We start from the raw sequence: 24,436 nt of genomic DNA on the forward strand, positions 1-24,436 counted from the left end.
AGCAGAAGACTCGCAGCAGGACAAGAGGCGAAGAAATTGTCTGTTTACAAAAGGAGAAGGAGATCGAGGAACTAGCATACAGCGCCGACCGAAGAACAAATGCGAGCTAGAACCAAGCTGTGAGGAAAGGGTTTGTACGGATGACGCCCTCCGTGACGAAAGACGAAGAGGAGGCGAGACGAAGGGAACGAAGGGGAAGAATGTGTACGACAACATGGAATAAGAGGGAGGAGAGGGAAGGGAGTGTCCATGCCTGATCGGATGATGCGTGAAAGGGATGCGAAGGATGTGCTGCGAGGAACGAGGTAGATGGGCGAGGAAAGGGGAGGGAGGAACGACATGATACGGTCGGTGAATGTCGAGTTGTCCGGCGCCGCCTCACGACCTCCTCAACTCGTCGTTGCTCAACCCAAGCTCGACCTGGAACGTCCCGACGTTCGCATACTTGGCCCACTTGAGCGAGTCAGCCCTCTTGCGCGCCAACTTTGTCCCCAACCCCTCGCGCTTCTGTCCTCCGGAACTAAACCCATTCGCGCGTTCCCTCTCGCGGTCGAGCTTGGTCTTTGGACGGGGGAGCGAGCGCGGGAGAGGCGTGATGGGCGCTTCGGAGTCGTCGTCCGAGTCTTCCTGCGCCGAGGCGGAGGTGTTCGGGTCCGGCGACGAGGTTGAGCGTGTGAAGCTCGGAGCGGACGGACCAGGCGCACGCTTAGGTGAGGAAGGGACAGCCGAGCGGGGCGTGAGGCGCGAAAGGTCCGGCCCCATCACGCGCGCCCTGTCTTCGTCCGACGACGAGCTGGAACTCGAGTCGCGCCTCGAACCGCCGCGCGCGTCGTCGTCTTCGTTGTCGCTCGTTCCGGCGATGGGGGAGATTGTGCGTTCGGGAGGCGAGAAGAAAGACGAGGCGGAGGAGGAGTGTGGGTGCGAGAGGAGCGGCGAGGAGGGGACGGATGAGGGTCGGCGAGGAGAGCTCAGCGAGGGGAGAACGGAGAGGCCTGCCAGCGTGCACAAAGTCAGTTCAAATGTCCGTGAGTGAGTCGCGATGGTCTCCACGCACCGTACGAGCTCATGGCGCGCGAGAGGGCTGTTCGGGGGTCGTTGGGGAGATGGAGTATGCGTGGGAGAGATTCGGGGCTGGTACTGCTCCGTGGGCGGTGCGGGTTGTTGTAGGTTGTAGCTGCAGTTTCTATGTAGCTGTGTATGTCACTGCTGAGCCAGTCTGAGCGGTGTGAAGCGGTGAGCGGTGAGGGCGCAAGAGGAAGAGGTCGCGTGCGGCGGTTCTCCCCTTGGCCACCTCGAGCTCTCGTCATTCCCTAGACTGGCTAGTCAGAGTACTACATTGCTGTCACGCACGCTGACAGTGTAGCTCGACCCGTCCGCTCACTCTCCTCGTCGCCGTCGCCGTCCCCGAACTCGCCCTCGGGGGTCGCTTTCCCTCAACATCGCACAGTCAGGCGCCAGACTCTGTACACTGCTTCACAGAGACCGAAGCAACTCACCGACGAGGGCGCCAGATCGCCAGCCAGCCTTGCTCGGCGTCCGCTCTCCTCTTGCCTCGTCGACCCCTTGGCATGCCTCCGTCATCGGAACACCCTCGACACGCAAGAATCGGCCTCCCTTGCTCGTTCCTGTTTGCCTTGGAGGCACCGACTCGCCGTGACGACCAGCAGGATCGCTCGCAGCTTGTTGGCTGGACAAGGACCGACCCGCCTCCTCGCCTGCTTCGTCGGCACCCGCCCAAGGTTCCATCCTCTCGAGTGCTGGGCTTCATGACGAGCAGCGTCTCGTTGCGACGTCGGCGACGGGCAGATGATCCGCTGGTACTGTAGTAGTCGGACGGAGAGCACGCCGCTGCCTCTGCTCCAAGCGAGTCGTCCTCGAGGCGGTTTCCTCATCTTCTGCCCGCTCACCTCCCGCTTGCTCACCTTTCCTCTCCTTCGCTGCTTCTCCCAGGCTACGCTGATTCTAATGGAACTGACCGCGCAGCTGCCTGAGCGGTGTTGGCTGTCTTTCGCGTCGTCCGCTCGTTCACCTGGACGAATTCGAACGCCTTTCTCGCCCTGCCCATTCCCCTTGTCCGTCCCCCACTCAGGACGTTCTGCCTGTTCCCTCAGCATTCAGGCGGAGTCGCGCTGCTGGATTTGATGGCGAAAGGCCTGAGGACAGCCGCTCTCCGCTCGCCTTGACCTTCGCAAACGCCCGTCTCGCCGCTGTCCTCCGCACAACGCCTGTTCCGGAGTGCGTGTCTGGTTCATACACGCTCACAGCGTCGCCTTGGCCCTGTCGTCGCAAGTCGCAAGTCGTGGGAACCGTTGGCTGCAGCGGTCCGAGCGACTCGCTCTGTTCGTCGCTCTCTCTCCCTCTCGCCACTCACTCACTCTCGCCGGACTGCTTCGTACAGCACAGCAGACCAATCCTCTCGCCTCACACACCCGCCGCACGCCGTCCCACCCCCTCCCACGCCCATCCACGCCCCTCTCTCCCCTCGACCTCCTATCCGCCAACCCCCCTCAACCGCGCCCCAACAATGTCGCTCGCCGCCGAATTCAAGACTGTCGCCGTGCATATCCGTCGCGCGGAGGTAGACAAGCCTGCTTGGAGGGACATGCCTGCGGGAGGGGCGAGGGGAGGAGCGGGAGTGGCGAGTGCGAAGGGGTTGTTGGGGTTGCCGGCCAAGGCGTGCGTCGGGTTCCTCTCCTTCGAAGCGACGCTGGCGACCTCTCCGGAGGGGAAACGAAGCTGACTGATGTTGAAGGTTTCGCGACGCAGACTCGACCGCATCTTCTCAGACCCGACCCTCAACCTCCGCGACCACCTCTCTCTGGCCTGCGTCTCCCGCGCCCTCCGCGCGTGCTACTACACCCCTCACTCTCCCACACTCGCACCCTTCGTCTGCCCTCCCTCCGCCCTCTGGGCCGGGTTGTGCGCCCTCCGCCCTTCGCCCGAATACAACGCCGGTCGCCGCCTCGTTCCCGAGTCGACGGCCGTCACGGACGAGCAGCGCCAGGCGGTCGGGAGGATCTGGACGAATGGAGTTTGGGTCGACGCGAGGAGGATGCAGGTGATCAAGACTGTTCGCGTGGCCGGAGCGGGAGGGAAGAAGGGAGGGAAGAAGAGGAAGGCGGAGGAGATGGAGCAGGAGTATGTGCAGGCTGTGAGGAGCTTTGAGTGGGAGAGGGCGATCAAGCTCGTCCATGCGCTCGTGAGTTCTGCGCCGTCGTTGCGTCAAGTCCGCTCTGCGACTCGGAGGCCGGGCTGACTTTTTCGTGGCGAGCGCGCTGCAGTGGATTCCCAAGACCGACACCAAGAAGCTCTACAAGCTCACCGACACCGAGCGCGTTCCGTCCCGCTCCCTCCTCCTCCTCCTTCGCTGACTCCCAACACTCGGCGCAGCCTCAAGTCCCTCAAAGCCCAAATCAAGCGCAACCCCTACGCACGCAAGACGGGCGCCCCGATGCAGTTGTTCAACGAGGCGGCGGTCGAGAGTTTGGCGTTGAGGGTGCATGGGGGCGTGAGGGCTCACCAGGCTTTGTACGTCCGCCGGTCTTTCTTCTTTGTCCCTCGCTTGCTCTGTCCGATGTGGACCGAGGAGACGATGCCACAGCGCGGAGGAGAGACTGACGGACCTCCTCACCTACCCTCGCTCGCATGAGCAGGCTCGACAAACGCGCCGCCTCCGCCGCCAAAGCCGCCGCAACCCACCAGCGCAACGGGACGACCTCGGGCCGCTCATCAAAGAAGGCGTCTACCTCGACGGGCCCGGAGAAGCCCGACTTGGCGAGTATGAGTCCGCTCGAGAGGGTGTTGTGGTATCAGCAGATGATGGTGCAGAGGTATGATTGGTTCGGGAAGGAGGACGACGAGTTTCACGAGTGCGGGTGAGGCGCTTGACGGACGGTGGGAGGGAGGGAGGGAACGTCGCTTACGCTTGTCGTCGCTTGACTTCGCATCTTTCGTTGTTGTTAGCTTGACTTCGCGTCTTACGCACGCGCAATGTACAGCACTCGCATCGCTCTCTTTCGCACGAGCAAACAGAGTGGAAGCACGATACAAACCCCTTGAAACGACTCGAACGAACCTACTGCTACAAGTCCTCGCTCCCTCGCTCGCGCGCCTAGCGCACCACGACCTCCGCCGGCCCATCGGTCTCCACCACACTCCTATTCCCCGTTGCTCCCTCCCCGCGTTCCCACCTGACAGACCCAGCGACTCTCGAGCGCGAGTCGGTGTCGAGCGAGGTTTGGCGCGCGCCGAGGGTTGGAGAGGAATGCGAGAGGGTGGTGAAGGTGGCTGTGTGGGCGAGGACTGTCGATGCCTGTTTCGGTGCTCCGTCAGCTGGAGAGAGAGAGAGAAAGGGGGGAGAAGAGGAGGCAGACGCACGGAGAACGCTCCCTCCCAGTTTTGCGGATGCGTAACAATCACTTTCGACCCCCCACTAGTCCTCGCCAAACTCCTGCACGTCACCTCCTTCGGGTGTTGCTCGAAATTCAGCTCGATAGCCGCATCGGTCGTCTCAGCGAGGACGTTGACGACCCCAAACGAGGCGGAAGAGGACGAAGAGGCGATGGCGTCTTCGAAAGTTGGGAGTTCGTTGGTTGAGGAGGTAGCGGAGGCGATGCGTGTGACGGGGAGGGTGGGGTGCGAGGGATTGAGGGAGGACGAGGGAGGGGGGAGGAGGCGGACGGTCGCGTCGATGCGGAAGACGGTGGTGATGAGCTGCGGCAACTCGCAGCGTCAGCCTGCAGCTCAAGAAAGCCAAGAGAGTGCTCGCACGCACCTTGAGTTCGTTCCCAACCTCGAAGCTCCCGTTGATCGCGTTGTACTGCCCCTTGATCTCGCACCCCATCGGCGCCCTAAACCTCCCCTCGACCTTCCCATGCACGTTCTGTATCGCAATATCACGCTTGGCATCGAACGTCCCGCTGATCTCGGAATTGGTCGTCGCGATCCGTAACGAGGCGCCGTGAAAGTCTCCCTTGACAGGGAAGTTTGTCGAGTGGACGATGACTGCGCCGCTCGAGCGAAAGGAGCCTGATATAGGCCCGTTCTCGCACTCGAGTTGGATGCGAGATGAGGAGGCGACAGAGCCAGAGATGAGGTCGTCAAAGTTCTTTAGCTCGCGCTTGTTCGGGTCGAGCAGGTTCGCATTGCGGATCTTGATGTTCTCCGCGCGCAGGTCGTGTAGGACGACTGGTGCGTCTGTTGTCGAGATGTCGAGGGTCGAGAAGGGGAAGGAGGAGAGGGAGGAAGAGAGGATCACGCGGAAACCGGTTGCTTCGACGAGAAGCGTATCGAGGGAGGTGAGTGTCGAAGGGATCGCAACGACGATGTGGTAGGAGAGCGTGGCGCCTAGGCGCGAGACGGACGACGATGCGGGGGTCTGCGGGCGATAGGCGACGCAATCAGCGGGGACAAAAGGCGATACGAGGAAGGTGAGCGAGCGTACGGTGAGCGACAGCCCGCACCGCTCGTGGCCCTCGACAGGCTCGATCCGGCTCTCGCCATACAACCCCTCGCTGTTGGTCCTCGCCTCGACATGGACTTGGACCGTCCCGACCTCCCTCGGCTTGCCTGACTCGTGCACGGCTTCTCCGTACGAAGGCGGGTCCGCCGCCCTCCCTGCCCCGTCCGCCCGCTCGAACACGATAGTGCCCTGGGAGTAGATGCCTGTCGCGCGGAAGGAGAGCGTGGCGAGGGAGCTGATCGGGAGCGAGAGGGAGGACTTGTGGGAGGAGAAGCCGGACGGGGCGGGGTCGTCTGGGGACCAAGCAGCGGGGTGGGTGCTGTTCTTGAAGTTTGCAGTTGCGCGCGAGAGCAGTCCGAGCATGGCACAGCGTCTACACGAACACAGTGGACACGACTTGAGCAAGAGAAGGCGGGGAGGAAGAGCGGGACGGCAACCGGGAGCGATCGAGCAGCCTCCTGTTCTCGCGCGACACTTCTCTTCGTACAATCCCAGTCCAGCTCAAGTCGAAGCAGCAGAGTGCCAGGAAACATCGGAGAAGCATAGCGGAGGAAGCGGACGTCGAAGCGGAACGCGGAACCGAGACTCCATCCAGCCTTTGTCCGTCGTCTCGTCTTCAGAACAAAGGCATTGATCCAACGAGTCCTTCCCCTGGGCCCGGCTCCTGCTCGCCTCTCTACTACATCCACACTCGCCATGTCCACCACGCCCCTCACAGGCCTACGCCACCTCCTCTCCTCCTTCCTCCCCTCCTCCTCCTCGACATCCTTCACTCTCCCCGTCTTGCCAACTCCCGATGCGCTCGAGTTCCACCTCAGTCCGCCTAGTTCGCCGTCGGGGTTGAGTCGAGCGGCGGGAGGCGCGCGAGGGCGGGAGGGAGTACGAGCGGTCGCGAGGGATGAGGGGTCGGCGCCTTCCACAGCGGGTGCGACCGTTTCCGCGCCAGCCAGAGTTTCGCAACGTCGCTAATAGCCTGACGACGATGCGGCAGACCTCCTAGCGCCCAGCACAGGCGGAACCCTCCGAACAGCCCATCTCCAGCAAGTCGCGAAGAAGAGTGCTCAGCGGGTCATCGTCGGCACTCGAAGAGGCGGCGAGAGTTCGGCGTGGAAGGCGTGCGGAGTGGAGGAACGGAGGCGCTGTCGTGCGTGATGGGGCAGGAGGGGCGAGAGGAGGAGGCGGGAGGAGGAGAGAGGCAAGATGCGAGATGAGGTTGCGGGAGTGCGCAGGAGAGCAGAGGGTTTGAGGGTTGCAGGGTTCCTTCAGTGGTGTTGTATGTCGATTCATTCCTTCTGCGAGCCTCGGCGAAGCCTCAAAAGTGTCTCCTCGAGAGGTGCGAGAGAGGAAGGAGGGCAACGCCGCCGTTCCGGGCTGTGAGCAATGCGCCGTGAACAGCCAGCTAGTCCAGTGCTGCTACTCCGTCCTGCAAGTGCGCACACAGCTCAGCGACGTCCGCCGATTCTATTCGAGCTTTTATCACCGCTGAAGAGAGGGGGGAGGTTTGGCCGGAGTATAGACCGCCCGAGCGGTGACTAGCTGCACCAAGACGTTGTAGCAAGCTATCGCCGCGCATCTAGCAGTTCAGCGAGCCCAGCGAAGGTGAGCGGGCTATAGGGACGCGGACAAGGGGGAGAGCGAGCGATGAAGAGGGTTGCGCGGTCGCGAGACGGCTGCTTTCTTCTGCGCTCCCTTGGCTTAGTGCGACGCCTCGCAGACTGCTCGCTGACGCCATGAAACCCGCTGGCCGGTCGAATCATCACGCAGGCTCTCGCCTCGATGCTCCAGCCTCCTCGTCACGTCGACGGAGAACACTATAGCATGACAATACAACCCATACAAGTCCCGGATAAGTGAACAACAAAGAGTGAGGGGTTTCTAAGCCTATAAGATCCGCCCTACCACGACGTCCGACCGAACCCTTCCGGAGGCGCCATCTTGTACGAGACGCCTTGCCAGTCGAGCGTGTTGGTGTAGACTGAGTTGCCCCACCAGTTGAGCGCTGCGAAGGATGCGTGTCAGCGTAGGAAGAGGCCGAGCGAAGGGAAGCGGAGACGCACAGATCGTGCCGCCTTTCGGTAGCTGCAGGGTGAGGAAGATGACGATGCCACAGACGACCGTGCCGGCGTCGAGACCGGCCGACAGGATAAAGTTGTACTTGGACCACCACTTGAAGAAGCGGTGGCGGATGACGAATTCTGCGCCGAGCGAAGCAAGGTCAGCGGGAGAGCGAGTCTGGAGGAGGACGCGAGACTCACGGAAGATGAAGCACATGAGCACCGATGACGAATAGTTGATACCGGTCGCAGGCGGCATGAACGTCGCGCCGGCAAGCGCGGCAGGAACGCTGATCAGGCGGACCCAGGAGTTGGGGTATCGCCGCACGAGGAGCCAGGTGATAATCGGCAGGATCGCTCCCGCGAGCATCCAGAAGAGGATCGGGTTGTAGTAGTCGCCGATGTCGAACTGTCGAGCTGGTCCAATGAGCCCCCTACGCGTATGAAGGACGATGTCAGCTCGAGAGTGAGGAAGACGCATTGAGCCGCACGCACCAGACGATCGAAGCCGAGAAGAAGGAGCGAGCGTAAGGACAGACGAGGTGCGCCGACTGATTCGATGCGCAGAGGTCGGGCACGACAGCAACGAGCCAGCGCTTGATGCCGACCTGTACGAAGGCGGTGACGAAGGTCGCGACGACTTGCACTGTAGTTTGCGCTGGCGTCAGCCGAGGTGACGATGCGGAGTCTGAGCCGAACGTACCGCTGAAGGTTGCGCGTGGCGGGATCTTCATGTAGTGGCCGAGCTTGAGGTCCTGGACGAAGTACAGGCCGAGGTTGAGTACCTGGACAGCGTACAGCTTGAAGAGCTGCGGGGGACGATAGTCACTCTAGTGAGCCTGTGGCGAGTGATGAAGGGAACGCACGATGTTGGCCAAAGGGAGACCAGGGATGATGTAGCCGGCGACGAGTTCGACGATGAGGTTGATCGAGACCTGCAAGCTGGACGTCAGCGACACAGCAAGAGCATGCGTATGCCTCGACGCACCGGATACGTCGTGACCGCAAAGATGAAGCCCGCCGGAACGAGGTAGATGAGGCCGATAAGGATGGCGACGATGACCGACCAGACGGGCATGTAGGTGTCCCAGCACTATGCACAGACTCAGTCAGTATCGTGAGATAGACGAAGGCCAAGACGATGAACGAACCGCAACGGTAACGATAGTCAGGGCAATCGCGATGACGAGGAAGGCGAGGTACCACCAGTCTGGGACTTCGCGGTAGTTCCTCATGAGCCGCATGTGCACGTCGTCCTTCTCGTTGCGCGCTCGACGAACTCGTTGGAAGATCTCTTTGCCGTGGTAGAGGGCGGTGTGGACAATGATGGACGTCGCGAGCATGAAGGAGATGCCGTAGACTGTAGCGTACGTAATCGGGAGGTAGAGGGGCGAGTACTCCTGGTACGCCGTCTCGTTCAGCTTCATCCCGACCCGGTCGACGACTGCCGAAGTGTTGTACGGCGCGCCGAAGCGGTCAAAGACCATGTTCGTCGACATGGGGAGGTAGGCGGTGTTCCAGACCTGCGGGACGAGGCGAGTCAGCAGCAGTCAAGCCAAGAGGAAAGACAGAGCGCCTCGTACGTTCTTGTAGTACATAATTGGCGATATGACCCAGTAAGCGATCGCGAAGGCGACAAAAGTGTTGACCTCCGCCCACCACGGGATGACGAGTGGAGACCCAAGGAAGGCGATCTGGCTCCAGTCGAAAGTGAAGAGACCCATGCCGAGACCCGACGAGACGCCGAAGAGCTGGTTGACGATGACGTTGTCTGCGGAGGATCAAGTCAGCGAGAGCTGCTACACGTTAGGTGCTTGCACTCACTCGGCGCGATCCAGCAGACCCAAGAGAACGCAGAAAGAGCGACAAAGAGGAAGCCTGCGGAGTGAGAGAATGAGTCAACCTGTCCAGAGGGGAGAAGAGCAAGAAGAAACGCACCCGGCAGCCAGAACCACGCAAACGCGCCTGCGAAGACGTAGAAGAAGAAGCGGAACCTCGAAGGCCCTTTCTCATCCTCGTCTGCCTCGGCGTGGAGCGTGTTGAGAAGCGTGGCGAAGACGAGGTTTTGCGGCCAGATCATCGAAGCTGGCCAGACGAGGAAGCGACGGCAGAGTCCTGCGGCGCCGTAGCCGATCATTTGCGTCGTCAAGATCAGGAGGATATCGAGTCCAAAGGGCTGGTGCTGGTGGTAGAACTTCTCGGCGACAAGGGTGTAGTTGAGCCCGAATGCGGGCGAAGTCGAGATGTTGGCCATGATGACGATCGCGGCATGCTCCTTGATATTGAACGGGCTGGGGTTGAGGCTGAAGGACTCGGGCAAACCGAGCCGCCTCGACCAGCGCGGGAGTCGCCAGGTCCGGTAAGGGAGGATGCGGGAGAGGAGTTTGCCGATCGGGTACGAAAGGACTTGCGTGATGATGGGCGTGATGAGCGGTGCGGGGTACCGCAGGTAGAAGAAGCAGTTGAAGGCGGAGATGACGATGGAGAAGAGGAGGCCGATGAACCACGTCCTGAACGTGAGGACAGGCATCTCGGGGTCGTCCAAGTTCGACACGCTGGCCTGTACTTCGGCGTACGGCGAGTCCTCGAGCTCCTCGAAGTCGTCCGTCGTCAAGTCGTCCTGCTCGAGCCGCGCAGCATCCACCATCTTCTGCTCGCGCGTCGTCGCCAAACGCAAAGGCTCGCCCATCTCGTCGAGCATGATCGCCTGCCCGTTCGCGTCGAGACCATACGAGAGATGCTGGTCTGCCCAGCCCGACGCGAGCGCCTCAATTTTGTCGGCGCTGCTCCCGCTCGTCCGCCTCGACGGCTCGCGCCGCAGCTGGTCCTCGTAAGGGTTCCCAACGACGTGGTCCGGGCTGTCGGGCGACTGCCAGCTTCCGCGCTTGCGGGGCCCGACGTGTGGCTCGGGACTCGAAGGCGCGGCCGAATGAGACTGGACTTGCTGGGCGTAGGCGGCGGCCGGCGAGATCGGAGAGCCGGCTGGCGGCTGCGTCAGGGCCGTCCCAGGTACGCCGACTGACGGGGCTGCGGTGCTAGGCGGAACAGAGCCGTACTGAGCGAAGCCGAACGCGAAGGGCGAGAAGGGGGAGTACGGCTGGGAGTGAGGCGCGGAGGCTTGGGTGAAAGGAGCGGTGTTGGGCGGCGAGGTTGCTGCCTGCGCGGGGTCGCCCGTCGTAGGTCGAGCAAAGGTGAACATGCCGACGTCGTCGTCTTCCTCGTCCTCGTAGTCCTCCTCGGCCCACTCATTCAAGCCGCCGTCCTCGGTCGGAGGTCGAGCAGTGCGCGGCCGATTCGCCGTCTGCGGGCGCCCGCCAGACGTCGTGGGACGTCCATCGTCGGTTGGGAACATCTGCGCGCGCACAGCGTGGTCAGTCTTGCCGTACAAGACCCGTCGCGACCGCCGATCAAGGGAAGAACGCGGAGGCGGACACGCTCGTGTCGTCGCCTCGACGTCCGCTGCTGGCACCGCTAATGTCATCCTGGATATAGTACCAGTAACTCACGTCCTGTCCGTCGTCTGCACCCTGCTCGAGGTTGTTGTCGGGAAAGACGGGAAGAGACGGTCTCTTTGTTGATGAAGTCTCGCGAGCCTCCCTCGTCGCGCGGCGGGTTCGCGAGTCGGCGCAGGCAGTTCAGGCGGTCCCCAGCAGGTGTCCAAGCGTGTGCAAGCCTCAGCAGAGCGCGGGAGGAGCGCGAGAACGACGATGCGGATGGGCAACCCAAGGTCTCGCCCGTCCCGCCATCGTTCCATGGCGTCGACTTCTTTCCTTCTCCGTGTTCTCTTGCGCATTCCTTCGGTGCATGGCGTTCTTCTGCCAAGGCGCAAAAGAAGCAGCTCAACGCCGTGGAACGAAGACGAGCGGAGCAACAGCGGACGAAGCGGTAGCAGGAACGCTGGACAGAAGATGCGACTCTGCTGGGTCCGGTGCGCGGCTTGGTACTGAAGCTTAAGAGGATTGCAAGTCGTGAAGAAGAACGTAAAGGAACGTGAAACGCGTAAAGGAGGCGAAAGGCGTAAGGAGGGCAACAAAGGAGGGGGCGGGGAGGAGAGGAGCGTTTATGAGGACGATTACGCCTGCGATGGGATCCCAACGTCAGTAAGGGTTGGCGACGGAGGGTACCAAAGGTGGCGCACGAAGGAGCCGGAGTTTGCAGGTGCTTAGGCGGTGGGGGTAGCGGCGCTGTTAGGGTTGAAGACGCCCCAGCCACGCTCCTCGACCTGCAGAACCGGGACTGTCAACGCAAGTCGCATGTGGACGAATACACGAACCGACGCACCTCACGCTTCGCCTTGGCAGTGGGCGTCGCAGCCGAGTTGGGGTTGAAGATACCCCAGCCGCGCTCCTCAAGCTGCGCACCGCCAGACTGTCAGCCACGGGTGTTGGACGGATGAGATGCGCTTTCAACGCACGTCGCGCTTCTCGCGGGCGGTAGGCGAGGCAGCCGAGTTAGGGTTGAAGACACCCCATCCGCGCTCCTCAATCTGCTCGCAACACACGGTCAGTCTCCGTCTGGTCGGGGCAAAGGAGAGAGCATAACGGACCTCGTCGCGCTTGGCCTTAGCAGTGGGCGTAGCAGCCGAGTTAGGGTTGAAGACGCCCCAGCCACGCTCCTCGATCTGTGGAGGGAGAAACAGTCAGTGCCTCGTTATTGGCCGGCAAGAGGCGTGTGGACGAACCTCGTCGCGCTTCGCCTTGGCGGTAGGGACGGTCGAGGCAGAGTTGGGGTTGAAGATACCCCAGCCGCGCTCCTCAAGCTGTACGCGGACCAACCCGTCAGCAATGGGTCGCCGGGGATGACGCTGTGAAGCGACGCACGTCGCGCTTCTCGCGGGCGGTAGGCGACGCAGCCGAGTTGGGGTTGAAGACACCCCATCCGCGCTCCTCAATCTGCAGACGGACGAGGGCATGAGATCGACCCGTAGATACGGTGAAGGCACAGATCAACCCACCTCGTCGCGCTTCGCCTTGGCGGTAGGCGTCGCAGCGCTGTTCGGGTTGAAGACACCCCATCCACGCTCCTCAACCTGCGCAACCAAGTCAGATCAGCACAGGCCATCAGAATGAATGTGGAGGTTGTGCTGGAGCATACCTCACGTTTCGCCTTCGCGGTGGGAGTGGTGGCCGAGTTGGGGTTGAAGACACCCCATCCGCGCTCCTCGACAGCGACGGGAGCGGCAGAGACGGCGGTGAGGGCAGCAGCGGCGAGGACGACAGCCGAGAACTTCATCGTAAAGGTCGAGAGGGACGTGGGGGGGTCGTGAGGGGAGTCGTAAAGAGGAGAATCGAGAGGGATGGATGGACAGAAGTCCTTTGGATCGTGACACTGAGCGAGGCTGGGTCGTGAGCGTGAGCAAGAGAGGGAGAGAGAAGAGGGCGGGCGAGGTGATGAGGAGCGCGACGCCACGGGGCCACGACCGCACCGCGCCCCTTGTCGCTGTCTCGGGCGCAGCAGGCCCGCCCTCGCCTCCTCGCCGAGCCTCCAACCTTCGTCCTCCCTCTGCCGCAAGCCAAGGTTCGCACGTCCCACGGCCTCCAACTCTCATGGACAGGCCCAGCCTGCACGCTTAGCCTCGAGCAGTATTGCGAGCCACACGGAACCTCGTCTCAGCCGGCCTCGAGGCGTCACCACTTCGCACCCTCCCGCCGCTCATCCAGCTGCTGCCCTTTATCCTGCCTCGCCAGCCAGCACGACACTGCAGCGTACGGTATATCCACCCACCACTCGAGGTTGACATGTCGACTCCGCCACTTCCGCTGACCTTGTCTCAGCGCTTTTCTCTTTGGATCAACCGCCGCTGGACTTCCGCAGATCCCTGCGGCTCGCATGGCGTTACCTTTGCATCAACGTGCGAGACGCTGATTGATGAAGTCATTACAACCCGCCGGTACATATCCAGGTGGTCGTCCGCTTCGCTATTGAGGCGGACCCAACTTCAGCTCCGCTCGCGCCCGCTCGTCTCCAGCGACCAGGCCTCAACTCTACCGCTGCATCGCTGCACGAGACTACCGCTCACAGGCAACGCAGCCGTCGTCGGCGGTTCTTCCCCCCGCTCGGTCCATTGTCTCTGTCCCTCGCATTCCGCCTTTACGATCGTGATGCGGGCTCAACCTTGCACAGGCTTTGCAAGGGGTCTGCCGCCAGCAGACGACGCACTCGGCGAAGGGAGTCGACGCCACCGAAGCTTGTTGCACAGGACTGGGCAGTACAGTATGGATCGTCCGCTCGAGAACGAGAACACTGCTCCTCGACCAACCTTCTCTAGCGCTTCCCCTGCCTTACTTTCGGCTCGCTGCTGTATGACCGTCATACCCGGCATCTGGCCTCACCCTTGCTCGCCGTCCGCCGCCGCTGCCCGCCGCCTGCTGCGTCGTTCTGGCCGATCCATCTCGCTCGCCGCCGTCGACAAATGTCATCACGCTTCGCCGACCGGAGGGAAACTGATTCAGTGCGTCAAACTCTATCGCTTCTCGCCACGCTGGCCCTTTGTCAGCAGCAGTCGACACAGCCCGAGTGGATCTGCACAACCAAGGCTTCAAGGCTTGTCGTGTCACAGGAGACGAGGGAGTGCCTCCTTGGATCAGGAACCGCAGACCGACGGACAATAGTCGTCGGGGATGGCTGCTCGAGAAGACGGACGGCGCCTGTCCGGGTCGGGAGGAGGAGGAGAAGCACGTCCGGAGCGAGCGTTGATACCGAAGCTCGGTGAACGTCGGTGTTGCAGGTTGCGGTAGCACGAACAACAGCAGGCGATGGAGCGAAGCACCTCGTCACACGAGGCCACGGCGAGAGGCCAAAGAAAGCAGCACGGCGAAGGAACTCGAGACGGCTCTGCCGAGGAAATGGTACAACGATGCAGCGTAAGCGAGAAAGAGGGTAACAAAAGCGGTAGATGCGACAGCCCGTTCACTTCCTGCCCTTCGACGACTTGCTCTTGACCGCCGACTTGCTCTTCTTGCGCCCGTCGTCCGAGTCGTCCCCGCGCCCCTTCATCTTCTCCTTCTTTTCCAACCGCGCCTCAGCATCGGACCAGTCCTCGCCCGAGTCGGAGAGGTCGTCCGCCGTGCCAGAGTCGTCGTCGGACGCGTCGGAGAACTCGGACTCGTCCTCAAAGTCCGACTCGTCTTCTGCGCTCGACGCCGCGAATTCGGACCCCTCTTCCGACTCGTCGCTGCCATCGGATGCCTGTGAGATGCGATAATGTGAGCCTGCGACGAGGAAGACGGAAGAGAGACGGAACGCACGTTGTCCTTCTCCGTGAGGAAGCCCCATCCGCCCTCCTTGAAGAAGTCGTACGGGTCGTCGTTCACCGTCTTCATGATCGCCTGCCAGTTGAGGTTGACCGGTCCCTCCGAGAACGGAATGTCGACCGAGCTGTGAGAAGAGAAGTCAGCCAGAAAGAAGCGAAGGGCGAGGCGACGCAACGCACTCAAGCCACTCCTTGACCGTGTCGAGCTGGTTCGACGGGATGGTGTTGATGTGGACGGGCGTGCGGGTAAAGTCGCGGAAGACAAAGACGAGATCAAAGTTCTTCAAGCCGTACTGGACGCGCTCGAGGTGGGCGATCTCGATTTCGTTGAGCGTGAGGACGAGGAAGGGCGGTTCGGTGAGGAAGACGAGGGTGTCGGTGGTGGGCTGGAGAAGGACGTTGGAGCGGAAGGGGACACCCTGGAAGCCGAGCTCGCGGAAGGGGATGTCTACCTCGACGCGTCCGTTCGACTGCGCGAGCGAGCGGGCGGCGTCAGCGTTGCGAGCATGCGAAAGCGAGAAGGTAGACGCACAGCCTCCGCGATCTTGTCGGAGAACGCCTTGAAGTACTTGTTGAGGTCCGCTCGACGCTTGCGCTCGTCCTGCTCGGCCTCGAGCTCGTCCTCGTCGTGGTAGTTGCGCTTGCGCTTCTTGTTGCCCGTCTCATCGAAGGACGCGTCCGACACCTCGCGGAAGAACTGGACGTCCTTCGTTTTCTTCTTGCCGATCATGATCGGGCTCTTGAGGTGGATGTGCAGGATCACGATGAGCTCGTTGTCGCAGGGCTGGAAGAACAGGTGCTTGATGTTGCTAAACAAGACGTCTGCGGCGCAGAGGAGAGTCAGCCTGCATTCATGACGAAGCGGGAAAGCGACACGCACCGAGGCGTTGCTCCGACTTGACCGAGGACTGGTAGCGGATACCGTTCGAGTGGATTTCGACGTCACCCGCTTGCCGCTTGCCGTCGAAGGATGGTCGGAGCTGAACCTCGGTAAGGCGGATCGGACGCTTGCCTGCAGCGGACTAAGATCAGCGCGAGTCGCGCGACGAGGAGAAGAGACGGCCAGCTCACCCTTGATCTCGACGAGCTTGTCCTGCTCAACGACGTCCGCCATCTCCTTCCGCTCGTTCTCGCGCTTGACCGCCGCACGCTTGAGATCGTTGATCTCCTTGTGCAACTCGGTGAAGCGGAACGAGTCGGTGCTGCGGTACGTCAAGCCGCGGATGAAAGTCGCATTCGGGTCCTCGAACGGCTGCGAGGCATATGAGCGAGTCAGCCTGACGAAAGGGTACAGCTCCGGGTATCGCAGCGCACCGTGTCCTCCTTCTTGCCCGAGATCGCGCCGGGCGTTGTGAAGAGGAAGCGAAGGACGGTGTAGTCGCCTTCCTCCTGCTTGACCAAGCTCTTCAGGGTGTTGACGTGGAAGGGCACGGCGAAACCGTTGATGGGGAGGATAATGGTGAGGCGGCGAGCATCGACGACGATCTGCGAATCGAGGAGTTCAGCAGACGCTCGTGAGTGCTGGACGAGCGGAACTGACCTTCTGAGAGGCGACGGCATCGGGCAGCTGGCTGTCCTTGACGTAGGACTCGAAACGGCGCCACTGCTTCTCGCGGTTGTTGCCGCCCGTCCCGCCCTCGCCCGAGTACTTGTCGAGCCCCTCCTCCTGCCTCCGCGCAGCGAGCTCGCGCTGATGCTGCTTGCGCCGGTTGATGGCGTCGGCATCGATTTCGCGGTTTTCGTTGCGAAGCTTCGACTTGACGACAGCGGTGGGGGCGGCATTGCGGCGGGTGGGGGCGTCTCTCTGGGCGGAGCGTGACGGCTTCTTGTCCTCCTCCTGCGGGCGAGAAGTCAACAGCAGCAAAAGACTGGGCAAGCGGGAGCTGCGTACCTCCATGTAGAACATGACGTCGTCCTTGCCCTTCATGCCTTCCGACAGGATCTTGCCACCGTCCTTGCCGATCTGAATCGTGTCGATGAGGGAGAGGGCGTACCTGCGGCGTGGATCCACGTCAGTAAGATGCGGCTCGAGAGGGGAGAAGTCGGACGCACTGGGAGTTCTTGCCATCCGGAATGTTGTTGAAGCCGAGCGTGAGTGCAACCACCATGTCGCTCTTGAGCTGGCGCGTGCCCTTCGCCGAGAGCGGGTAGGCGGGGTCGCGGAATTCGATGCCCATCTGCAGGAAAGGCGGTCAGCGTCGTATGCGTAACGAGCTGGAAAGCTTCACGCACTCCGAAGCCGGCGGTCTTGGCGAAGTACTGCAGGAGGTCGGGCCGGTCGGCGTTGATCTTGTCAACGACCTTCTGGTACACGTCCTTGCAGGTCACGCCGTCGCGGAGCTCGCCGATCGCGTGCTTCTGCAAGTCGATGAGGAAGAGGTAGTTCTTCTCCTGGTCCTGCAGTCGAGACGAGACATCAGCAGGCGGGACGAGAGTGTGAGCTGGGAAGGAACGCACCTTGGTCGGGTCGATCATGAATGTCCGTCCGACGTTGCTGCAGTAGGACTTGTAGCGGATGCCGAGCGAGCAGAGGATGACGCCCGCCTTGAGGCGCTGGTCGTCGGTGACGGCGGACGACTTGAGGTCGTAGTTGCCGCCCGACTGGATGATCGGCGAGTAGCACCAATCACCGAAGCCGGTCTCGAACTGCAAAGAAGGGGAGTCAGCATCCATCCGTCTTACGTGCGGAGGAAGCGCAACTCACGTCGTCGCCCAGCTTGAGGTTCTTCCAGAACTTGCTGTCCTCGAGCTTCGCCTCGATCTGCTCGCCGAGCTGCTCGTGCGTGACCTTCTTGCCCTCGTCGATGTAGCCCGACATGACGTCGCTGAAGTGGCTCATGAGCTTGTTCGTCATCTTGGCGGCGTTGCGCTCGTTTTGCTGTCGGTGCACGAGCGAGGTGAGCGAAGCAAGTGACCCAATACGACGAGCGGACGCACCAGTTCCTCCGAATCCTTGACAGCAAGCAAAGTCGACACGCCGTTCGCAACGTCGACCTCCTTCAGGTCCGCGCCCGACCCCTTGAGGACGTTCTGCCACTCCGTGACGAACTTGCCCGACATCTTGTCCTTGGGAAGGACGCCGACCTTGTTCTGCGAGTGTTCAGCGTTAGCTGATGGCCCAATCAGGAAGGAAGAGCGACGCGCACCCCTTCGCCGATCGTCTGGATGACCTGCTCGAACAGCTTCTTGTTCTCCGCCTCGTCCTTCGAGCGCGTCAAGATCTCGACCTCGACCTTCTTGTCGTCCGACCCGCTTGGCGCCTTGAGAAGGGGCTGCAAGAGCTTGGCTGCGACGCGGAGAGGGTCAGCGACCGATCCGCACCTTCGCTCAACCCGCGTGAAGCGAACTCACCCTTCGACGCGGAGACGACGAACTGGACCTTCCGCTTGCCGAGCAGCATCAGGGTACTCGGGAACTCGTAACCGAGGAGGTGCGTCTGTGGAGCAGGCCGTTATCAGCGCATTGCGCGAGCCGAACAAGAGACCGCGTACGAACCTGGAGAGCGCTACCCTTGCGATACGGGTTCTCCTCGTCCGAGTTCCCCGCCACAACCAACACATACTCGACGTCGCCGAGAGGAGCCGAGTCCTCCTCCTTCGCCTGCGAGATCGGGCTGTCAGCAAGGCCTGTCGAACTCCGCTCGTAAGGGGGCAGCTCACCTCCCAGCGGTCGAATAGACGGGCTGCGCGGCGGTGGAACGTCGGAGCCGAGATGACGACGTCTCCCACTGCGGGCGGTGCGGGAAGGCTCAATGAGCTGGGCGTCAAAGTGTGGAGGAGATGGAAGGACGCACTCTTCGAGTCGAGGTGCTGAAGACTGGCAAAGAGCTGCGGGCGCCAGAAGCCAGTCAGTGACTCGTCCCAGACCGTCCAAATCGCTGCCAGTCGCGCCTCATCCGCCGTGAAGCCCGACCTCCGCCTCATCAGCTCGCGAAGAGGACGCTGGAAGAAGGCAGCGCAGCACCTCGGGCACTCCTGCGCAGAGACTGTACGTTCGTCTAACCGTTGCGCACGCCTGCCAGCTTGCCCGCGCCCCAGCATCTCGCCGCCACCCCATCTTGACCAGGCGATGAGCGCCCCATCGTCACCTCGCCAACCAACCTCGCATCCACGTGCGCGCGTTCGACACTAGCCTGGGAGCCTTCAAAGCTTACGCAGGAGGCGCTAGTACAGCGAGCAGGCCGCCCAGAGCGCGAGGGCCGGAGGTGAAGGAGGGCAAGTCACGTCGGGCAGCGTCGTGCGAGGTGGACGCGACTTTCGATTTTTGGGAGAGACGTTCACCGTTCGGACCCTTTTGCAAGCACAATAGCAGCGAATCGATACGCTACGAAGGGACCGCTGGTTTGCGGGGGGTTGCGGAGGAGAGGACGGGCACTCAGAGAACGCTCTGGACGCGCGACAAACGGTCGCCGACGGGCGTTGTTATGCATAGGGGTGGACCTTGCATTATTGGCGAATTGCTGAGTCATAGGCGTGGAGCGGGACAAGGGAGGAGCGAGTTGAGGCGTTGCTGGGGCGTCGAGAGCTTGGCGAAGAAAACGGGCGACTGACGAGGGGCAAGCTGAGCGTCTCTTCAATGAGCATTCTGTTGGTAGGTCGCCAACGACAGAGTACTCGCCCCAGACCGACAGGCACAGTAGCTGGGGTCAAGGACGAAGAGCGCAGCGGGCGAGATCAGCAGAGGCAGCGTAGCAAGCTGGGAAGCTGGTCACAGGCCCAGTGGGCTAACCATGAGACGCAGCAGGCAGGGACGAAGTGCAAATCCTCGTGAACCGTAGTGTGGAGTCGCAAAGCCTCGACAATGGCCAGCAGACGAGGTTTCTCGCCGTCCGCAAGTTCGGGTCTTCCTCCTGTGGAAGGCGGGGTCAACGCAACTAAGTTGAGAGAGTGTTGGGTACGGTATAGACTCGAGAGAAGCGACGCCCGCGGCCCTCGATTTCCAGCACACGCACTTGCACGCACTTCAACCAGGTGCAACGCCGCCTCAACGGCCAGCCTTGGTGCGAAAGCTGTTCGCTGGACAGCCCGTCCCTACTTCACCTTGAGACTCCTGCACGGCGTTCGCTGCGCAGAACAAGAGATGGCAATCGCACGGGGACAGGCAGCGAGCGAGGGAGGCGAGCGAGAGCGAGACGGCGGGTCGGGCGACCTAGCAAGGTGATCGCTATAGCTGTAGCAGTCCATTTAACCCGTTCCAGCATCCCAAACGCGCGAAGCAGAGTGTCGCTCGCTCATAACCCGCGTCCTCATCTGTTGGTCAACTCCACCTCACGCACATCCCCCCGCTGGACCCACTGAACTGCTAGACACGCTACGATGGTCCGCTCAAAGTTCAAGGACGAGCACGTCTTCGGTCAGTCTGCCCGCTCGCCGCTCGTCGCCTTCGCCCCCACCTCCTGACACCCCCCGGCTTACGATGCGCCATCGACGCCACGGCACCACGGCTGCGAGAGCGGACGAGCACGCGCGCTGACGACCGTATCGTTTGTACGCTCGCAGAGAAGCGCAAGGCAGAGGCAGAGCGCATCCGCGCCAAGTACTCGGACCGCATCCCCGTGAGTTCGAGCGAACGAGGGCGATGAAGGCTTTCTCGCGCGATGGGGCTGACCCGCGCTCGTATCTGCGCTCGGCAGGTCATCTGCGAGAAGGCAGAAAAGACCGACATCCCCACCATCGACAAGAAGAAGTACCTCGTCCCGGCAGACTTGACCGTCGGTCAGGTGTGTCCTCGATGGCTTGCTGTCGCGTTTTCCGCCCGTTCCAACTGACGAGTACCGCCCGACAGTTCGTCTACGTGATTCGGAAGAGGATCAAGCTGTCGCCAGAGAAGGCCATCTTCATCTTTGTCGACGAGGTCCTCCCTCCGACCGCGGCACTGATGAGCAGCATCTACGAGGAGCACAAGGACGAGGACGGCTTCTTGTATGTGACGTGAGTCGGCGCGCCGACTGTCAGCATGAAGATGCCTCGGATGCCTCAGTACTGACGCAATGCTTCTGGACGACAAACAGCTACTCGGGCGAGAGTGAGTTCTGCGAACTTCGCAAGTCTGCTCGGGTCCCTATCATGCTAATGTCCTCGTCCGCAGACACCTTCGGCGCTGCATGAGCGATTCTACCCTCGCGACACCCCCGTCCCGCCATCTCGTCTCCTCCGACTCGCCACCTCTCCTCCCCTTCGCTTGTACACTACCCTCTCCTCCTCACTTCGTTCTTCGCGCTTAAGGAACTCGTTATATCACACCTCTCCGCTAGTTCTTTGCCCTTCCCACCCTTCAACCGACTGCGGAGTCGCCTCTTTCTCGCGTTCTGCTCTGTTTCTCTCGCGCCTCGTCGACCTCTCGTTGTAGTTGTAATACTCTAGTGCTCTTCAACTTGACCTCGCACGACCCTCGAGGACATCAGAAAGAGATCTCGTCGATAGCAAAGCCTACTCGACCTTCCTTCTCTTCCCGCCTCCACCACCACGCTCCCTCTCCCTCTCCCACTGCTCCAACTCCCTCCTCACATCCTCCGGCAACTTCTCCCTCCACCCTGCTTCTCCCTCTCCTTCGTGCAGTCTGAGGGGTGGTGGTACATCCGCTTCGTCCATCGACCCATCTCCCGCAAGAAGCATCAACCTCACCAACTTCCCCGGCGTCAACTCCTCCTCCTCTTCTTCTTCCTCATCTTCTCCCGCTCGCGGCGGGCGAAGTAACTCTGCCACATCCGTGAAGGTACTCGGAAGGGCGAGCGGCACGCCCGATTCGTGCACGAGGAGCTGGAAGACGTTCCGGAGGATCGAGAGGCGGGTCGTGAGGATTGAGGTGTCTTGCTGGAGCCTATTTCACGTGCGAGTCAGTTGGACGTTCGGGAGGAGAAGGGAAGGAGGAGGGACGAACTTGGTGTAGTATGCGCGGAGAGGGGGCGGGAGCGAGGCGAGTAGCGATGAGGGAAGGGTCTGTGAGGAGAGGAGGGTGGTGGTGTGTGCGGCGTTCTGGCGGTTGAGGGCTGCGTCGTGACGAACATCAAGCAAGCAGGAAACAGCCACCGCGGTTAGCCGTTGTACCTACATCAGAGCTTTTCGTCGACGACGCACAGATGAGCTTCTTGCGCAACTTGAGTCGCTCCAGAGCAAGCTTGTTGATGTCGCTCCGCAGCCTCAACAGCTCGAGCGAGAGGTTGTCGCGCTGGTTCAGGAGGGCTGTCAGGGCGCTGTTCGCGGGGTCGGGTTCGTCAGTGAAAGCCGAAGAAGTAGAAGGTGGAGATGCGAACGCACGCTTGGCGAGCGGAAGACTCGGCGGAGAGGGAGGTGTCGCGCAAGTGTGTCGAGACGAGGAGGGCGTTGTCGAGTCTGTGGGGTCACAAAGTGCCGTTTCGCGTCCGTCAGTCTTTGCACCACGTCGCCAAAAGTGCACAGACGGCAGCTCACCCCTCTACGACCCTGTCCTTGACCGCTTTCCTCCCCACTTGTCCGTCGACCTCCGCTCTCAACGCCTGTATCCGCTCCCACAGCCTCCGTTCCCGTTCGCGCGGGTCCTCATCTCCTTCCTCTCGCTCCTTGGCAAGCTCACGAGCGCGTCGGTGCGTCAGGAGCGCGATCTGGGCTGTGGAAAGCTGCGACTTGAGTTGCGAGTTGAGCGAGAGGGCGGTGGTGAGGCGGGTCGAGGCGGCCGAGTCGTGCGCGTCGTCAATGGGATCGTGGCCGTTTGCAGCGAGCTGCGAGCTGTCCATTCTAGCCTAGCACGCGTGAGGACGGAGAAGAAGGTGGTTGACAAGGTCGATTACAAGTTTGTATTGATGCGAGTGTAATCAGGTGATTACAACTCGACAAGGGTTCCTCCTCGCACACCTCGCACCCCCGCTGCGTGAGCTCGACTGGACTGCTGCTGGACTGCACGTGCGAACACTGACACGCCCCGCTCTCATCCACCTGCGCCTCGCCCTCTTCGCCGCCCATTCTCCCCCTCATCGGCTAACCCTCGCCATCACCGCACACACCCTCTCACACTCGCACACTCGCACGCAGAGCAGCACAGACACGCCCACGACGATGCAGTCCGAATACGACCTCCTCTTCAGTGAGTCCTGCGCCCTCGTTCGCCCTCGAGGCCGACATGTGTCGACACCGCCTCCCGATACCACCTCGCTGTCAGCAGCCACACACGCCGCTCGACTGCACACTCGTGACCGCCGTTGACTGCGTACTGACCGGTGCACATTCACCCGTGCAGAGCTCCTCCTGATTGGCGACTCGGGCGTCGGAAAGTCGTGCCTCCTGCTCCGGTTCGCAGACGACACCTACACTGAGAGTTACATCTCGACCATCGGCGTCGACTTCAAGATCCGCACCATCGAGCTCGAGGGCAAGACCGTCAAGCTGCAGATTGTGAGTCGTCGCTCGGTCGGGTCAGTCAGGGCGGGAAGACGGCTTGCGAGGCTGGAGCAGGCGGATTCGCTGGCTAACACCCGCTGAAAAGCCTCTGCCGTGCCCTGACGAGTGCTGACTCGTATACCCCCGTTCGCAGTGGGACACGGCCGGCCAGGAGCGCTTCCGCACGATCACCTCGTCCTACTACCGCGGCGCGCACGGCATCATCGTCGTCTACGACGTCACGGACGCCGACACCTTCTCCAACGTCAAGCAGTGGCTGCAAGAGATTGACCGCTACGCGTGCGAGGGCGTCAACAAGCTCCTCGTCGGCAACAAGTCGGACTTGACGAGCAAGAAGGTCGTCGAGTACAACGTCGCCAAGGAGTTTGCGGATCAGATTGGCGTCAGCTTGCTCGAGACGTCGGCCAAGAACGCGACTAATGTCGAACAGGCGTTCTTGACCATGGCCAAGCAGATCAAGGACCGGTGTGTTCTCCCGTCCTGCTTTCCTCGCTGTCTTGCGAGACTCACGCGGTCTCCTTCGCACCCACAGCACTGCAGCATCCGCACCGGCAGCCGGCGGACCGGGCAAGGCGCCTGTCAAGCTCACGGGCGGCGCGGCCGTCAACCAGCAGCAAGCCGGCGGTTGCTGCTGAGCTCTCCTCCCTCCTCGCATCCACCTTCTCCTGTCTTCCACCCTATTGTAATTCTTCCCCCACTCGCTCTCACCTGCGTGCTGAGCACCTTTCGTTCTCCCTGTTTTAGAACCTCTTCCCGCCGCGCCGTCTATGCTCCCCCCTTCTTCCCTTCTTTTCCCTCAGCCCTCTCTCGCGTGCTGTTCCGTCCGACTCTGTGCAACTTCCTGGTACTGCAGATATACCTTTACGCACTACGCAGTCTCGCCCTGCTCTGCGCGAAGCGAGAGTCGCGAGCATTCACGAGATCTGCGTGCTTGGCTTCTTCAGCTTTCTCCTTTTCCGCCTCACCTCCTGCGGCGAAGCACAAACCTCAGCGTCGACGCTACGTTGCGGCCGCACCCTCATCGCCCTCTCTCGAGCCCACCCAAAGCCCACCCTTGATCTCTCCCGCCTTTCTTCCGTCCCGCGCATTCCCCTCGCGCCACTCCCGATCCCTCAGCCTCTTTGTCGCCCAAAGCACGGGGAAGTAGAGGAGTGGAAAGAGGAGGGATGTGAGGAGTAAAGGCCGGAGGGAGGAGGGTCGTGGAGCGAAGGAGGAGGAGGAGGTCGAGAGGGATCTTCGATGGCTGGTACGAGCCCGGGCTGGCAGAAGTGAGTGAAAAAGACGGGGGGGGGGGGGG

General features: G+C 61.7%; 10 protein-coding genes across 10 annotated transcripts; 4 read left to right on the plus strand and 6 right to left on the minus strand.

The window, feature by feature from the left end:
• Positions 1 to 378: 378 nt before the first annotated feature.
• On the minus strand, positions 379 to 1,307 carry RHTO_06519 (uncharacterized protein; the record flags this gene model as incomplete). The annotated part of the gene is made up of 2 exons (XM_016420180.1): positions 379 to 992; positions 1,055 to 1,307. The coding sequence occupies 2 exons, from the start codon at positions 1,305 to 1,307 to the stop codon at positions 379 to 381; spliced, it is 867 nt and encodes a 288-aa protein (XP_016269413.1).
• A 1,217-nt stretch (positions 1,308 to 2,524) lies between these two features.
• RHTO_06520 (uncharacterized protein) lies at positions 2,525 to 3,879 on the plus strand (the record flags this gene model as incomplete). The annotated part of the gene is made up of 5 exons (XM_016420181.1): positions 2,525 to 2,676; positions 2,767 to 3,199; positions 3,282 to 3,340; positions 3,391 to 3,528; positions 3,654 to 3,879. The coding sequence occupies 5 exons, from the start codon at positions 2,525 to 2,527 to the stop codon at positions 3,877 to 3,879; spliced, it is 1,008 nt and encodes a 335-aa protein (XP_016269414.1).
• A 232-nt stretch (positions 3,880 to 4,111) lies between these two features.
• RHTO_06521 (uncharacterized protein) lies at positions 4,112 to 5,824 on the minus strand (the record flags this gene model as incomplete). Its single annotated transcript, XM_016420182.1, has 4 exons — positions 4,112 to 4,312; positions 4,378 to 4,713; positions 4,775 to 5,377; positions 5,444 to 5,824. 4 exons carry the CDS (start codon positions 5,822 to 5,824, stop codon positions 4,112 to 4,114), a joined length of 1,521 nt encoding a protein of 506 aa, XP_016269415.1.
• Positions 5,825 to 6,157: 333 nt separating this feature from the next.
• RHTO_06522 (uncharacterized protein) lies at positions 6,158 to 6,613 on the plus strand (the record flags this gene model as incomplete). The annotated part of the gene is made up of 2 exons (XM_016420183.1): positions 6,158 to 6,386; positions 6,453 to 6,613. The coding sequence occupies 2 exons, from the start codon at positions 6,158 to 6,160 to the stop codon at positions 6,611 to 6,613; spliced, it is 390 nt and encodes a 129-aa protein (XP_016269416.1).
• Positions 6,614 to 7,356: 743 nt separating this feature from the next.
• On the minus strand, positions 7,357 to 10,867 carry RHTO_06523 (proton-dependent oligopeptide transporter, POT family; the record flags this gene model as incomplete). The annotated part of the gene is made up of 11 exons (XM_016420184.1): positions 7,357 to 7,460; positions 7,519 to 7,656; positions 7,717 to 7,949; positions 8,011 to 8,161; positions 8,219 to 8,324; positions 8,382 to 8,450; positions 8,504 to 8,608; positions 8,667 to 9,038; positions 9,099 to 9,286; positions 9,340 to 9,393; positions 9,454 to 10,867. 11 exons carry the CDS (start codon positions 10,865 to 10,867, stop codon positions 7,357 to 7,359), a joined length of 2,934 nt encoding a protein of 977 aa, XP_016269417.1.
• Positions 10,868 to 11,677: 810 nt separating this feature from the next.
• On the minus strand, positions 11,678 to 12,747 carry RHTO_06524 (uncharacterized protein; the record flags this gene model as incomplete). Its single annotated transcript, XM_016420185.1, has 8 exons — positions 11,678 to 11,737; positions 11,797 to 11,868; positions 11,930 to 12,001; positions 12,062 to 12,136; positions 12,197 to 12,274; positions 12,336 to 12,407; positions 12,470 to 12,544; positions 12,610 to 12,747. The coding sequence occupies 8 exons, from the start codon at positions 12,745 to 12,747 to the stop codon at positions 11,678 to 11,680; spliced, it is 642 nt and encodes a 213-aa protein (XP_016269418.1).
• A 1,677-nt stretch (positions 12,748 to 14,424) lies between these two features.
• Positions 14,425 to 18,561, minus strand: RHTO_06525 (transcription elongation complex subunit Cdc68; the record flags this gene model as incomplete). The annotated part of the gene is made up of 19 exons (XM_016420186.1): positions 14,425 to 14,703; positions 14,763 to 14,892; positions 14,948 to 15,237; positions 15,300 to 15,589; positions 15,648 to 15,779; positions 15,839 to 16,019; positions 16,082 to 16,252; positions 16,308 to 16,604; positions 16,659 to 16,761; positions 16,820 to 16,944; positions 17,000 to 17,164; positions 17,225 to 17,413; positions 17,472 to 17,645; positions 17,705 to 17,857; positions 17,914 to 18,053; positions 18,119 to 18,203; positions 18,263 to 18,367; positions 18,427 to 18,494; position 18,561. Coding segments are annotated over 19 exons (3,078 nt in total).
• A 1,521-nt stretch (positions 18,562 to 20,082) lies between these two features.
• On the plus strand, positions 20,083 to 20,874 carry RHTO_06526 (GABA(A) receptor-associated protein; the record flags this gene model as incomplete). The annotated part of the gene is made up of 6 exons (XM_016420187.1): positions 20,083 to 20,119; positions 20,266 to 20,321; positions 20,400 to 20,486; positions 20,552 to 20,697; positions 20,778 to 20,791; positions 20,855 to 20,874. 6 exons carry the CDS (start codon positions 20,083 to 20,085, stop codon positions 20,872 to 20,874), a joined length of 360 nt encoding a protein of 119 aa, XP_016269420.1.
• Positions 20,875 to 21,195: 321 nt separating this feature from the next.
• Positions 21,196 to 22,478, minus strand: RHTO_06527 (uncharacterized protein; the record flags this gene model as incomplete). The annotated part of the gene is made up of 5 exons (XM_016420188.1): positions 21,196 to 21,586; positions 21,647 to 21,755; positions 21,844 to 21,959; positions 22,024 to 22,098; positions 22,177 to 22,478. The coding sequence occupies 5 exons, from the start codon at positions 22,476 to 22,478 to the stop codon at positions 21,196 to 21,198; spliced, it is 993 nt and encodes a 330-aa protein (XP_016269421.1).
• A 319-nt stretch (positions 22,479 to 22,797) lies between these two features.
• On the plus strand, positions 22,798 to 23,774 carry RHTO_06528 (Ras-related protein Rab-1A; the record flags this gene model as incomplete). The annotated part of the gene is made up of 4 exons (XM_016420189.1): positions 22,798 to 22,825; positions 22,979 to 23,133; positions 23,273 to 23,604; positions 23,672 to 23,774. The coding sequence occupies 4 exons, from the start codon at positions 22,798 to 22,800 to the stop codon at positions 23,772 to 23,774; spliced, it is 618 nt and encodes a 205-aa protein (XP_016269422.1).
• Between the last annotated feature and the right edge of the window lie 662 nt (positions 23,775 to 24,436).

This window comes from Rhodotorula toruloides, assembly GCF_000320785.1.
Source record: "Rhodotorula toruloides NP11 unplaced genomic scaffold Scaffold42, whole genome shotgun sequence".
NCBI classification, from domain to species: Eukaryota; Fungi; Basidiomycota; class Microbotryomycetes; order Sporidiobolales; family Sporidiobolaceae; genus Rhodotorula; species Rhodotorula toruloides.